The sequence below is a fragment of the Rhinolophus hipposideros genome, assembly GCF_964194185.1.
Source record: "Rhinolophus hipposideros genome assembly, chromosome: 9".
Classification (NCBI taxonomy): domain Eukaryota; kingdom Metazoa; phylum Chordata; class Mammalia; order Chiroptera; family Rhinolophidae; genus Rhinolophus; species Rhinolophus hipposideros.
In genome coordinates, this window is record NC_138055.1 from 66,657,739 (window position 1) to 66,673,992 (window position 16,254).

The 16,254-nt window shown below is 39.1% G+C and overlaps 1 protein-coding gene across 3 annotated transcripts in view; it reads right to left on the bottom strand.

The window, feature by feature from the left end:
- Nucleotides 1–10,739: 10,739 nt before the first annotated feature.
- The window catches only part of PTPRB (protein tyrosine phosphatase receptor type B), a 124,576-nt gene continuing 119,061 nt past the window's right edge, over nt 10,740–16,254 (bottom strand). For all 3 annotated transcript variants that reach the window (XM_081060120.1, XM_081060119.1, XM_081060118.1), the window contains one exon: nt 10,740–16,156. In XM_081060120.1, coding sequence (XP_080916246.1) covers nt 16,134–16,156 — 23 coding nt within the window. In that variant the 3' untranslated portion in view covers nt 10,740–16,133. The remainder of the gene's footprint in view (nt 16,157–16,254) is intronic.

Consider the following 16,254-nt stretch of genomic DNA (forward strand, 5'->3'; position numbering starts at 1 on the left):
TCAAAGCATAACAAGGGTGTCTAGTTTTCCATCTTGCACTATCTGTTTCCTCATTGGTGGCTGCCTGGCTACAATGCCGAAGCCACGTATTTCAGATCTATGTTGTGGCAGGGATATAACTTACCTTGCCTTCCTCTGAATGGTCTCATCTGGTGATCTCAGATGGCGATTCTCAGATCTGTGACCCCCTGTCCTTACCTGTTCCATGCTCTGGATGCATTCTTAGACTTCTGTCTCAAGCTTAGTGATGGGTAGACAGTGCAGTGACAGAATAAATAATGGGACAAAATTACTACCAGACAACATGGCTGGGGAACCATTTACCTGTCTCAGATAGTTTGTTCTTCTGAAAACTTACTGAAATATATCAAACCATTTAACAACTTTTCCCAATAGCGCCACATTCCCATCATGTGCCCTACCTCCAGACGCGCTGTGCTCTCTTCTCACGGCCTGTGCATATGTGGTTCTGTCCCACGGTTTAGGTCTGTCTTCTCACCATCTATACATATCTGTTTTTTCTTATTCATCAGGTCTGAGCTTAAATATTGACCCTTTCTAGAAGCCTTCCTTAACCCTCCTATGTAAGTAGATTTCTCCTCTTTACCCTGCTTTCTTTTTTGTACCTATCTGTTGCTGATTTTTATACATTTGTTTGTTTACTAGCCCATAAATACATCTATTTAACTCTCCTATTAGATGATAAGATCCATGAAGGTCGGCAATATTGGTGAAACTTTTTTTCACCACTGGCACAGTGCTTGACACATGAAGGTGCTAAATAAGGATGTATTGGAGGGGTAAATGAATGAATGAGTGCTCCCAAGATTCATTATGTCCTTTGTACATCTTGTTTCCTATGTCCTTTCCTGTATTGGGGAATTTTGCCTTACCTTTCAGGCCTGACTTCCTCCCTTCATCCTACCTGCAAAACTAATCACTTCCCCCTCTGTGATCACATAGGTATTTGTACATAGCTCTGTTATTTTAAGAATTTAACATGTATTATAAAATTTGATAATGTGTTATATGGCTGTTAATCCACTCATTCTCTATATATGGAATATAATACATATATTCTTTTCAGATATAGAAGACAACAAATATATCTTATTGCTCTTTTTGTACATAATGACAAAAAATATAATAATAGCCCCCAACTAACTCTTAAGTGCTTTTTGTGTGCATCTAAACTCTTTATCATATATCCAGGGCATAGTTAACCCTGGTAAAAGTGTAAGTTAATAAATAAACAAATACATATTGCAATTTTGGCCTAAAATGAAAATTTGTAATAAAGACAGGCTAATGGTGCTTTTTGTATTTAAATATCATATGCTGCCCTTTAAACAAGTGAATAGTAGGAAAGTTACTATATTTGTTTTCAAATTACCCTAAAATTTAGCAACTTAAAACAGCAAACATATATTATCCTAGATTAGATTGAGCTAGTTAATCCTGCTTGTGCTTTCCTGGGAAAGTCTAACCCAGCTGAGCCAGTCAGTCCAAGGTATCCCTCGCCGGCTGCTTTCACGCTGGCCGCAGGCTGGTTACGGTAGCTTATGGCGGCCCAGCTCCAGGTCAGGCCGTTGTTCTCAGTCTGGCTGTAGAGGGCGCAGCTCACTGGTCCATGTGGGAATTGATCCGGTGACCTCAGTGTTAGGAGCACAGCGCTCCTACCACCTAAGCCTCCCAGCTGTCCCCCTCCTCCTTTTTAACAAGTGCCTGACTAGGCCAGTATGGACCTTAAAGTTCCCTGAAATTCTAGTCTTACCCAATATTTGGATGTCCTCGTTAGTTTCTAAAGATGAGTTGAGCTCTCTTGATTTCATCTATCTTCTTAAGGATTTTAACTCAGGAAGGACTTTAAGTTAGAAGGAATGTTATAATTTTCTCAAAACAAATTATATCATCTAGGACAAGATTTACTCCAAGGAGGTAAATCTCTCACTTTGGACAAACTGAAAGTCATTCAAAACTTGCCCAGGCCAGTCACTCAGACAATTCAGTCACTTAAGAGCATGCCTGGGGAAAAAAAAAAAAAAAAAGAGCATGCCTGGGTCCTATAGCTACTGCCGGGCAGTTAGTTCCCAACCTTTCTAAAAATATCTCTTTGTTATTTAACTGTTACCAGTAATGACAACACTTCCTTGGAAACCTAAATGTGAGACAACGTTTTGTGATTTAAAACTAGCTTTTTAACATCTTCTTACCCGGGATCAATTTAGGTATCTTAAAACTTTTTACCTATTCATGCATAAACAATCTGTACAAGTCCAGGGTGTTTTGATGCAATTGCATGGTTTTATCAGAGAAAAGCCTGCTACAACTTTTCTCTTAACCCAGAGGCAACTTTTCTCTTAACCCAGAGGCAAAAGTCTACCTGCCTCATCTCAGGGTAATAACAGAGGCTGCAGCTAAATCAGTGAAGGATACTGCTAACTAGGGTTTTCCTCAGACTCGTGGTCCTTCATAATGTACAGTCATTTTTGCTTACCGAAAAGACACTACAGTTAAGCAGGTAACCTTAATTCTCATGAAATTCTATTACTTTCTCCTTCACACATTTCCTTCTCTGGTAGTAATACTTTAAATCCTGCTGCTTTCTTTCTTTTACCAGAGGGGTAACTCGAGGCTGCCTAACCTCTTCCCTGAACAAATATTTTAGAAACTCCTCTAGAAAACCCAGAGTTAACCTTGTTTGTTAATGCGTCATACCTGAAGACAAACCCAGGAAATTATCAAGTTGGATATGTAAAAACAGATCTCAACTCAGTCATAGACTAACGATTGTTTTACTCAAGCCAAACTCACCAAGAAGGCAGAAGTCATTATACTCACCAGGACTTCTCCACTCACTAGATAGTAGAGATAAGAAAGTTAACACCAATGGCAAGAGGTGGGGAATGTTTTGGAAATAACTAAGGATCTTGATCTCTACAGTAAACAAAACAAAGAAAAGTGGTCAAAAGATTAAGACACTCTTAAGTGTTCTAATGTTTCTAAAGGAGGTAGAATGCCATAAAATGAAGGTTAAAGAGAAAACCCTACTTGTCGTAATGGGTGACGACAGGTAACTCCTAAGACTCTTGCTTCCATAATGCCCTAGAGGGACAAGTCTTTGGAGAAGTTCAAAGAATGTATTACAAAAATACCAGGGATTTACTCCAAAATCAGGGGGGAAAGCTCACTATTAAGGACACCAGTTAATCAAGACTTATCTCATGATTCTCACCTCATTGCTTCACCGATCCTCAACTATTATTTTATGAACTCGGCTCAGTTCCAGTTAAGTTCTGCACCTTAAAAGAACAGCTTAAAGCATTTGAGTTCAAATCTCTAAATTCTGTACCCTTTCCTTTCTTTCTCTTTTTGAGAGACTACCAAGACTTTGTCAAGATAGTCTCCCTTGCTGCTGTAAATTTAATAAACTCAGCTTTGTTTGTCCAACAGCTTTTTCTGGAATCTCCAACAAAATTCATCTTGTTGGAGCCAGGAAGCAGTATTTGGTTCCTTTAAAGCTTGTTTACAGTCATTAACCAGATTGTCTAAATCTCTTACTTGGAAGTGTGTAAAGACACTTTGAGAAGAGTATTTACTCTTAGGGGGAGGGGCCTTTTAGTCACGGTAATTGGTAAGAAAATGTATGGAAAGATGATATATGCAAAATGCTTGCTTACTGCTTAATAGAGTTCCTGGCACAATAGAGGTGCGCAATGAATGTTAGCTATATTATAATCCCCTAACTCCCCAGTCCATCCTTACCTGAACCCCTGAGCAGTCTGAAAACTCCACATTAATTGTCGATGAATTCAGAGTTCCAATTCATAGGTCATCACTGCTTTCTCATCCAGAGCGATTGACAGGGACCATCCGCTCCCTCCTGCTCCCTTCCAGCATCTCATGCCATTCCCCTTCAGTCCTACCAGCAAGCCGAGGGAGGAATTCAGTTCTTTACATTTGTTCTTTTTAGCCCCCTTTAGATGACTTTTTCTTGGGGAGGACTGATTGAGCAGAGGGCTTCTGTTCAGTGACATTTGATTTTGACAATGAAAAGTGAAAAATACTTTGCCCCTGATAATAGAGCAGTTTTCCCTTTCTGCCACTTTCCCCAAATATATGAACAAACCTAACAATCTCCCAAAAGCCTTTTGGATGGTGTTGTGGCTACAGAGGGGAAACTTAAGTTCTAAAGTTAATGAAATTGGGAGTCTAGAGGAAACCTTGGAGTGTCTTTAATGACAGGACTCCAGTACCATGGATATAAAAGTCATTTAGGAAGGAGAATACCTGGGGAGGTTTTCCACAATGTCTCCTACATCAGAGACCAAGAGAAACCCAAAACACTGCAGTATCTGTATTAGTTCCTAAAATTCTCCTTTCTGAGACAGCATATCTTAAATACCAACTCCGTGTTATTATAAAATTAAAATCTCCTCTGAAATTTAAAGAGGAAACAGATGAAGTATAAATGTGTGAATAAAATCTTCCAAGCCAAAAAAAGAAAAAAAAATGTTGAAAAGGAAAAAACAAAAAACTCTACAGAGATGTTTACTTTGCCTTTTATAATTATCGGATGAAATGATGAGGCTGATGACTTTACCCCTTGATGGAGTAAGCGGGGTGCAGTGTTTGTGTGAGTTTGGGGGTATGAGGGGGAAAGGTTTACTGATGGAAGTGGTGAGCTGGTAAATGTTTGACAGCCAGCCAGCCGGGGATGAGAGGAGTGCCTTCATTCATACGGTTTGCAGATTTCTGCGGTGTAAATCTACCCTCTGTCTCTGATTACAAGCTATCAATGTGACATCACTGAACTCGGAGTTGGGAAGAGATGCGCAGGACATCATTATATGGTATTTCAAGTGTATGGATACAGTAGACAAAAATAACCCCAAGAGCAGAGATAATAATAAAATCTGGTAAAATAATTAGAGAGTGATGAGTTTTTAGTATTTAGTCCCTTTGTTTTTAATATAATTTATGGAGTTCTAAGCTTAATGTAATTTGCTTTTTAATAATGACTGTGTTTAACAACTGGTTCAGAACAGTTCATATTTGGCTTTCGTGGGCCAAGACCAAACACGCCTGCAAGAGCTGAGTGTGCTCCTCTCACTCTGCTTTCCTCCCCATGAGGTACTTGCAGTTCTTATGGACCATGTGGGTTATTTCAAACCTGAAGATGCCATCTCTCACCCACTTTCTCTGACAAAGACATGGTCTCTAATATAGAGCATATGGTCGCATTGAATCTCAGTTTCAGGAAACAATTTCTCTGTCTGGGTGGGTGGGATAAGAGTGGTCTGGTGGATTCTCATATTGAACTCTCTTCCAAAGGGGCATTATTACCTCCGGTATCTGAGAATTGGGATGGGAAGTCGAGAAGGAAACCAGAGCTATTACTACTATGGCTAAGAGTTAGGACTGTTTTGAGATCATCTGTGTACGGAGAGAGCAATGGCACTTTTCTCAGAGTAATGTGGATCCTGATGCTGAAATAAATTAATGTTCCAATTCAAGTGACTCATTTTGTAGGAACATTAAGTTCACAGCCAATTTGTCCATATAAGAAAACTATCACCTCATTTTTTTTTAACCTCATTTTTTTAAAACTCAAAAAGTATTGCTTAAATTTTCTGAGTTCTAAATCCCATTTTGGCAGAAGATAGATTGAAATGCACACAAGTTAGAGCCTTACTAGCACTGTGTTAATTTGGCTGCCATTTGGGTGGTTTGGAGATTGGAAACTGTTGATGTAGGATTTCTAGTGTGTTGTGTGTGTGTGTGTGTGTGTGTGTGTGTGTGTGTGTGTCCTGGCACACCGGGATCGTCGTCTCGTGGAACCGAAGAATGGGGCATGGACCAGAGAAGCCAGAGGTTGCAGAAGAGGATAGTTTATTAAAGCAAAGAGTTACAGCTCCCGAGCGAGAGGGGGTACCCGAAGCTTGGACGCCCACTGGCTAAAGCAAAGACTTCTGTTTTTATACTTCTTCTTGTATATCTAAGGAGAAAAGCTGACGTCTACTGGTATTGTTTTATCAAATTCTCAGCCTTGAGGAGGCTTTGGAGAAGCCTGTTTGAAACAAACCAGCTGTCCTGTGCTAATGATGTTTCCCAGGGCTACAGCCTTGTAGACAGACTGTCCTTGTCCATTCTACCAGGGAATTCCTTCCTGACTGCCTGGAGTCATGCTGACTAACCTGCCTTGCTGTCGTCTGGGGATTGGTTAAAGAAACTATACTTTTTCTAGAGAAGACTAAAGAGGACACGCTTGCTCTGAACAGTGTTGTAGAGCCTGGTTTTTCTTCTCCTTTCTCCAAATGGCTCGCAGTCATTTGGTCCTGATTTTTATAGAATGTCTGAGAGTTGGGAGCTATCTCTCGGAGTCCTTTTCTTCCATCTTACTTGTGGATTCCTCTTTGTGGCGACTTCTTTTTCTTTGTGTCTACCATTCTGAGTTGACATGCCAGTTGTTCATGAGACAATCACTGTCCCTTTGCCCTAAGAATTTACTGTTACTTGGAGAATTGTTTATCAGCATGTTCCTGGGCCCCAGAGGGAACAGATGGGATGAATTTAGAGTAGGTGACTGCTATCGCATTTAGTCTAAAATGCTGGGAGGTCCGTTGACATCAGGGCTAATGGACTAATAGGACTTTTGGCAAGAGTCAATAGGGTAAGGGTAGCAGGAAGTGATTTGAAGCACATATGAACCTGCAAAACTGAATTGAAAGCTGGAAGCCCAAAGTTGACTTTAATTTAAGCTGTGGTGCTTAATCAACCTTTTCTTCAACTTATGATACATGAAGTAGTTAAGAACACAGACTCTAGAATTACACTGTCCGTGTTCAAAGTGGCATTTGCTAGCCATGTGATCTAGGGCAAGATATTCTCTCTCAGCCTCAGTTTATTCATCTGTAGAATGGGAATACTTGTAGTCCTCACCTTATTTAATTTGGGAGGATTAAAAGATAGTGTAGGTAAGGCAGTTTAGAACAGTACCTGGCACATAATCATAGTAGTAGCTAACATTTAGTAAGTGCTTAGTATATGCTAGCGTTCAAAAAATATTACACATTACTATTCCTCTTGGTCAAATCGGGTTTGACAGAGTTTCTTCTAGACAAGTTAGATTTGACTGATGAGAAGCTACAAAACAGAGCTACAAAGCAGAGAGGCTGCCTAAACTCCACGTGGAATATCCTACATCTGAATCATCTGGCGGGGGAGGTGGGAGCTTACTAAAACAGGTTACTGGGCCCCACGCTCAGAGTTTCAGATTCGGTAAGACTGAGGGATGTAAGTCTGAGAATTTGCACTTCTGACAAGGTTCCAGGTGATGCCCATGCAGCTGGCTGGGGACCAAACTTTGAGATCCATTGGTGCAGAGTCTATGTGGTCACAGTCTGAAGTCAGAAGGATTCCGATTGGAAGCTGAGCTTTGGCACTAGTCTAATAACTAGGGTGTATGAAGAACTAAATGAGATGATACACAGAGAGCATTTAATACACAGTTAGCACTTAATATGCTTTAGCTATTCCTGTTCTTCTGCTAAATTTTTTGGCACTACCTTGGTCTTCTCTGTACCTCTACTTTCTTATCTATAAAGTGGGGACATTCAGTAATCTGTATTATATTGCAGTTGAAGGCACTCAATAGATAATAGCCTTAAATGTTTTTGTGGACAAAGAAAGGGGTTCTGTGGAAACTAACCTCACAGGGTGATCTGATCATAAATTCCTAACTGGGCAGGTCATAATGGGTAGTCACCCCCCGGGCAAATAATTTGTTTAGTAAAAGGTTTCTCTGCCCTAAACAAGCCCTGTCCATTGTTTCTGTGCATCTAGGTTAACATACCTTTGAAAAAAGCCTTAACCACCCTCAAGAGAGCACAGAATCTTGTTGACTATCCTGTAATCCCATCCCCACCTTGCTTTCCCCCACCTCCATGTAATCTTCCTTACATTCCCTCCTTAACTTCGAATGCGTAAAAGAAGTTTCAAAACTGCTATGCTGAGGAGCACTTGAGATTGTACTCTCTGGCATATGTGGTCATTTTGGCTCAACTAAGGTAGTGTAAAAATTTGCTACAGGTTGGACGTTTCTTACGTCGACACTTTTTAAAAGTAAAAAGCACCGTCTAGCTATCACAACTTTTAGTGACCATCCTAGAGGTTAAACACGCAGTACCCTTCTGTAGCACTTTAAATAGGACTTGGAATGTCTTCCTCATGGGTTAAATTTGAAACTCCTCTGCTACTACAAGAGATCTAAAACTCAGAATCCTTCAGATTCCAGCGCTCACCTTTAATTTTATTCTCCTGCTGTCTTCTCCACAGTCTTCCATCAAAGCAAGATCCTTTACTTCATTTCTCTTCTGTCCTGGTTTGCCTTTATATATTGCTGATGTGTTATTCTTTGCATGTAGACAGTTATCTCCTTCCCCAGTCATATGTCACGAGTGGGGAAGGAACATCTACTATTTGGGTGAAGACTGGGTCAGGGATCATTGGAAAGTTCTTTTTTTTTTTCCAAAATTTTTTTATTGGGAAATAATGTGTCCCTCCAAGTCCCATCAGCTCCAAGTCATTGTCCTTTAATCTAATTGGGGAGGACGCAGCTCAGCTACAAGTCCAGTTGCTGTTTTCAATCTTGGTTGCAGAGGGTGCAGCACACCATTCCATGGAAGAAATTGAACCAGCAACCTTGTTAAGAGCTCGTGCTCTGCCCAACTGAACCAGCCAGCTGCCCCTCTGGAAGCTCAGCAGCAGCTCGTTGTCTTCAATTTAGTTGTGGAGGGTGTAGCTCATGGGCCCATGTGGGAATGGAACTGGCAACCCTGTTGTTCAGAGCTCGTTCTCTAACCAACTGAGCCATCTGGCCGCCCCTGGAAAATTCTTTGGGAATGAAATATGGCTTAAAATTTTACTTTATATGTCTTACAGTGGTATGTTCTGATTGAGGTTGAATTTAGGCTTCTGAACTTTTCCACTCTTAATGCCCTTTGTTTCTATAGTTGTATTGTCAGTCTCTTGTTTTTGATTTTTGTTGTTGTTTCTTGCCTTATCTCCTTGGCAAGCTCTAAGACATAGAACATTCTTGGCCACCAAAGGCATGCAGTAGGATAGCAGAGCCAGGAATCATTTCATTGCTAGCTCTTCCTAAAAGACTGAAAGAGATGCAGTTTCTTTCTGGGGTCAAGAACTCTTAGAGCAGACAAAAGTAATTTACATAGAAGTTCTTGCATCATTACAATAACCCCCAGAAAAAAAGGCAAGCTCTACTCAGATCAACCATTCTCTACGAGAATTGCAAAATTTTCCTTGAGAGCTACTGGGTTGGGGAAATATTTTAGCGTGTATGACCTTTGGGATTTGTTATCTCCTTTGGTGAGGAGGTAAATGTTTATTAACTCCTAAATACAACCATTCCTACAAGGTTTTCTCGGTTACTCAAGCTTGAATTTTACCAATTAATTTTTACCCTTCTGTTATGAATGCTCCTTTTATTGGCAACATCAAATGCCTTGCCAATTCTTTTAAAATCTAGCTGTAGAATCTCTTCTGGATTTCAGGTGGTTTGGTTTAATTAGCTTTAATAAGTTTTATAATAGTATTGTATTAGAAAATCATGTTCTCTCCTTTTCTATTCAATAATATTTCAACTTTAAGATTGTGATGACTTTTGCTAAAGTATGACTCGAAAATACAGTCTGAGATTTGTTTAACAAATGGATGTCTCCAGATGTATGAGATACAAAAATGAAAGGAACAATCACACAAAATGTTGAAAGTTCTACTGAAGGTTCCGTCTCAGTGTTGGAGTTGGCTGTTGCATTCATTGGCTTCTGAGCAGCTTTCATATTTGTCTGTATTTACATGTAGACAGGTCCTTCCTGTAATTAGTAGGATGACCAGGTTAAATTCCAGCATTGTCCCATTTTGCTGTGTCACTTTTAAACTTTGGTTTTGGCTTCCTTCATTGTTCATCCCTCAGGTGGCCTTTTTAGTTCTAACATTTTATGATTGCGAAGGCTGTATCAGCAAAATTACTAAGTGATCATTTCGAATTGTAATATTCCTTTTCTTTAAGAGGAAATTCTATGAAACACAGAGCTACTTTGGAAAAAAAAAGTGCAGCCTCATAGGTCAAATTATTTTGTTAACCTAATTATAGGAATCCAGGAACTGTGTTAAAAGGATTACTTTGATTTAATATACAATCTAGGATTGCATATTTTTTTTAAAAAAACAGAGATTTCTGTAAGTCGTAGAAAAATGAAATACTGAAGTGCTGAAGGACACTGATCTTCCAACTGAAATATAAAAAAGGCAAAAGGGCAAAATAATAATTCTGGAAATTGGCACAGCAGCTCTTTACCAAATGTCACACTGCCCACCAACGTGTGAAGGGCTCATAGTGACCCAGCTGGGGCAGCACCTCTGAGAATACACCAGCACTGTTGGTAAGAGATGACATTTTGGTTAGTAATGCACTAAAGAATTAAAACCAAGAATTTAGTTGGAGACAGTCAACCAGAGAGTTTATTCTCTGTACTTAATACCCTAGGCAATCAACTCAGCACCCACAGGAGTAAAGGTTAAGAAAACCGTGTTCTTTATGATAATGGCCTGGGAAATTTTTCTCATTTAAAAGCAGTCACTTCTGACCTTTCTCCTGAGCAGAAGGGTGACAGAAATTAATAAATGAGAAACAGGTGAATAGAAGACGGAACACATTACTTCAACAAACAGCAGTTTTATTCCTGTACTAGCAAGAAGGTGCGTAAGATACTAGATAGATTTTTTAAACCACAGTTATAGATATGAAAATATATTAAGCAAATACATAATTTAAATAAGAAGACTAATGAAATTCTTCGTTCCAATTGAGTTGGTTAGAAACACCACAGTGTTGCAAGGTACTACAGTATGAAAAAATAAAATCATCTCCTGCCATTTTAAATAACCAGATTTGCAAAGAAAGAATACATGATATTAAAAACATAAAAGTGCTCTATTATAGAACATAAGAAGTTCAGTTGCTGGATTTATTTACATTATTTATTTAAGCTTCACACAAATCAAAGAACCATCAGCTGAACCTCCATAGACAATAGCATTATTAGACACTGATAACCTACCATCCAAAATATCAGGCCAGGAGCAATTTCCACTCCAAAAGTGTATGTTGAATATCTATGAGTTGTGCACTAATTTCTACAAGGTAGGAGGAGAGAAGAGATTAAAGACTTAGGCCTTGTCATTGCAGAATTTATAAGCCTGATGAGTCCCGCTGAAAGACCACAGGTCAAGAACTCTTCAGATAAGAACATTCGAGCACCCGAGTGTCAGTGTGGCTGAAACTCGGAAATTTCATGAAGGCCACTGCAGACTCTCCCACAAGCTTGCAGATGGAACTCTGTCCAACTCTACTATAAACTCCTAAAGCCACAATCGCATATGCTCCTTTTTTGTTGGGATGATTATCTACTTACTCGGTTATTAAAATACAGTATCTGAAACATAACACAAAGCTTACTCTTAGGGTGAAGATAGTATTTCTTAAAAGAAATTACATAAGGCAGAAAACAGCCATAACTAACCTTTCTTGTGAATATTCTAGAAAGGACACATTACATTTGTCTGACATTATTCACAGTTTTGAACAACTTATTTTGTTATATGAGATCATGTACATTGGCATATAGGTTATAAAAATAATGTTTGATAAATCTGTTAATAGATTTCTTTGATTTCCATTACATGAGCCTCTATTGTAGGAGCATTCACCAACAATTTCCTTATTTTATGAATGTATCTATAAAGACAACCTTTAAAAAAATAATTTTTATCGTATACATTTATTCCTAGGGAGCCTCCCTGCAAGTCAAGAATATTCTTTTAGTCAGAAATATTTCCATTACTAGTAACAGTTTTAGAACAGCACAGATTTTTGCTATTATCATGGCTGCATCAAATGATACCCTGCATTTTAACTAAAATGGCCAAATATTTTCAAAGGCATCATCCTCCACAAGAATGTAAGGTTGTGTGTTCAGAACTCCAAATTCAGTCAATTTAGTCAAACACCTGGTCAATTTACAAAACCAAATGAATCAATTCAATTGCTTAATCAGCTAAATCATCCGGCCAGTGATCAAAGTGAAACCTCAAAAGGATGATAGGTCCTGATAGAAACATAACATTTTCAAAGGACAGTCTGGACACATGGAAAGGATGTTATTTTCTTTTCCTGATGGCATCTGGTTAGATCGCCTTTTGAAATATTTCCCCTTATCTGCATCATTTTACTTGCTTTCAGCAGTCATGGTTTACGGATTTTCCTTTGATGTGAAACATTCTTTGGATACTTGATGTAATTTGCAATCTAGAGTTGAAAATACTCAGAAACTTAGGGCATTAGGGCTGATAGACCTTTTCCTGTCTGACTTTGTAGGAATGGGGTAGGGTTGAGGGCTTGCTCACAGCTCCGAGAGGGAGGGCAGATCAACCATTCCTTCTTGCCAGTTTGTCTTGGCTGATCAATTACTTTCATTTCCTCAACGAAATGGAACCTGGACCTTGAATCGCTCGCCACCTCAAAAAAATATTACCTATTGTTTTTCACCAGGCCAAGGTCGGTCTGGCTCGTAGGTGTGAACTTCACTCTGAAGCATCCCAGATTTGGGGCTCAGAGCTTACCATTCACTGTCATACAGATCGGGCAGGTTTATGATTTCAGGATTCCAACCTCAAGGACTCAGGAAAGCCAAGTGAAGGCAAATTTAGTATATGGCCAATAAGTTTCTTGCAAAAGGTAAGAAGAATGTTTAATATACGAAATTGGTTCCTGAGACACCAAGGCAAGAGAATCAGACTGTGAAGTGTAACATGTGAGGCCTATTTTTGTATTGTTGGACATATGCTTAGTGGTATCACATTATTTTTACATGTCATTTTGGGTTGTCTTCCCAAAGGTCATAACAAAAGTAATTAAAGACACTCCCAAATAAAACTGACCCTCTCCCCCAAGTGTCTGTGTGCAGGGGTCATTTTAGTATTTAAAAGCGAAATCATGGTCATTTCTTCTGTAAGGTGGAGCCTAAAAAGGCTATGAAATACTAATGGATAGGAGGAGATAAGATGAACGGAAAACAAAATCACATTTGACCAGGAAAGCAAACATATTCAAAAGGGAGAAGAGGACAAGGAGTGAAAACTTGTAGAGGAACTGAGAATCGTTAAGGGAATGGTAAATTACTCAGGACAAATCCGTGCCGGCCTAGACAGGGCAATGAGTCTTAGCAAAATCAGATTCAAGAACTGAAAAATTGGCTGCTGTCCAGAGAACAACAGAACGATAACACGAAATTGACTTAATGAGCAGAGATTAAGGAGTTAATTATAAAGAACTTGGGTGAATAAAGTTTAAGATGCAAGACAGGCATCTCCCAAGATTCAACAGCTCCAAAGCACTTTGAAGACGGATCATTAAACTGTACTGCACAGGTGCACAGACAGGACGCTCACCACAACAGGAAATGGAGTGTTTACCAAGATAGAGCACGTGATGGGATTAAATGAAATACATCCAATTGAGCTGAATGTCAAAGAAACCTTCCCCCCCTCCTAAATTTAATAAATACATCCACTAGGTTACATATGTAGTCTTTGGTGGCGGTAGGAGGGAAGATAGTGAAATATTTGTTGCTAAGGAGATTTAAAATTAGATCGGTGGAGAGTAGGAATAAATATTTCCTGGATTAGACCAAAAGAACATACAGTTTTCCCTTGTGATGTCCATTTCCATAACTCTGATTCCGCCCCAGATACACCAGACTATGTGAGTGTTATTTACTGTTACAGATGTGCAGGTTTTTATGGTTTTAATTCTTGGTTTGTGCAATTAATTATTCTCTCTTCTAGATACAGTGGCTTGCTAGGGAAACAGCATCAGCACTTGCCAGGGGGGCCTGGAGAAGGCTGCCAGCTGCCCTGGACTGGTTTGGTCATCGAGCTGCATAACTGAGGCCCTCTTTCAAGCTTACCTGAAAATAGCAACGACCCTAACTTTGTTATTGTGATGCATTCTCTTTACGTGAGGAGAAACCTGGAGTTTCTAGGACACTGCCTAGTAGGTTTCAGGCACTTACTAAAAGTTTTCTGAGTGAATAAAAAGCCAACGTGAATTTTTCCTTTCCATGTATTAATAATGTGCTTTGCACTGAGCATTGTTAGTTAAGAATTCTGTTTTATTTTTCTCTTGCTTTTACCTTTCAGTGTAGAGAAAGTTATTCCTAACAGACACTACATCTCGTAAATCTCTGACCTCTGCTTTCTCCCTGTTTGTACACCTGCAACACGTACATATATGTTGTTTCTTTCATTCTTAGAACATCCACCTAGTTCCCTGAAGCAGAATCAAAGGCTGATACTGTCATTTCACAGGGGCATTGAACACAATGAAACCGAAAACTTGGAATCCTCCCATTACTCTTCACATTCATTTTTACAGTTTTTCTCCTGTTTTTTATACACTTCAAATAGCCCTGGAAACATTGCCTGTTCGGCTGTGGCTTTACGTAACTAATATTTTGGATATATTTAATGATTTTCAATTACTATGCCAACCAATTATACCCATTATATTATTTATGAGACTTTGTGGTATATAGCAAAAATATATACTTTGAAAAAAAATATGCTCCTTTTGTAATGAAGCTATGAGATCAACAAACTTCATCTCTAATTCTTAAGTTTCTTACAGAGAAATTTATGTGAGAAAAGGGCCAATTTTCCTGGATCATTTCTCGGGTAGTCAGGAGGATTCCATCCAGATACCTTTTAACGTATCAGCTCTCAGAACTGGACCTTGATGGGGACGATGCCGACTTTCTAACCCACTGAAATTTATTAAAGTCAAAACAGGCACAAATACTGAAGATAAACTTGGTAGAGTATGGAGTGCCTCTTATATCAAATGTAACTTAAGGTGGCTGCTTGATATTCTGACCTCAGTGATTTACTAAAAGAGTCTTTTGGAAAATTTTATACTAAGCACTGCTGAATTTTTGGTTTTGTTGTTTATTATTGTTTAAAATTAATGATATATGATGTTTGTGGACATTTCTCTAAAAATGTTGATACTAGGTCCTTTGATCAGGAGTATAATCTGCCACCACAATCTTCTTTTAATGGGAAAACCAAGTATGACTGGCATAATTTTGACTTTTCCAGGAATGCAGTCCACCGGACATGAGACAAAGACAAGTGCGTGCCCATCGACCCGCATCCATTACAGGAAGGGTACGTGTTCACTCTCCTCACTGAAATAATCCATCACGATGGATGGGGCTTTGCATGTTGATTATGTTTCCCATCAGAGGTACAGGTGGCATTCTTCTTGACGTTAGGGAATTCATCACTTCTGTTTGGATCCTTCTTTACCAGAACCGTCAACCCTGCAGCCTGGACGTACACTGCAAGTTACACGGCCCCTACGCTAGCCACTTCGCTTGCACCTCTGGCAGGAGAAAGGAGAGAGGAACTAGTTTTGGCACAACCACATCCTTCAGCGTGGTCCTGCTTTACCTCTTCCACTCTTTCCAAGCCTTTTCTTGACTGCTATATTTGTCCAAATAGTGTTTGGATCATCTTTGGATCCCAAGATTCAATGGACAGAAAGGCAGCAAAGCCAGCTGTACTATATGTTCTCTCCAGCCCTGCCCTTTATCCTGTCCAGTTATCATGACCAGCGGTAAAAAACATGGCCCCTGGGATTGACTCTGCAACCCCCTCCATACACATTTACGTAGTCCTGTCATACAGGCTGAATTTGTTCATGTTAGAACAACCCAGGAACACTTTAGTGTGGAAAAATAGTATTATATAAAGCTTAATATTAAACATTATGAAAAAATACATATTTACAGAAGAAACTACAAAATACAACTATGTACAATAATATCTGTTACCTTTAAATTACATAAATTCTTTTAAATTCTCCAGATTAATAAATTATGCATACTATCAATAGAAATAGCTGGCACTTCTATATGGCATGAAGCGAGTTTTTTGTTTTTTTTAAATCACACAGTGAATAGCTTTTATCCAGGAGATGTTCGGGTACATTCTCAATGCATTGAATAGCCCGCATCTGAAAGGAAGGACACTGTAATTAGAGAGTGTAGTGGGGTGTGTCATAGTTATTTGCTCTGTTTATGAAAATTACAAGTGGGAAAGACTAGCAGAAAT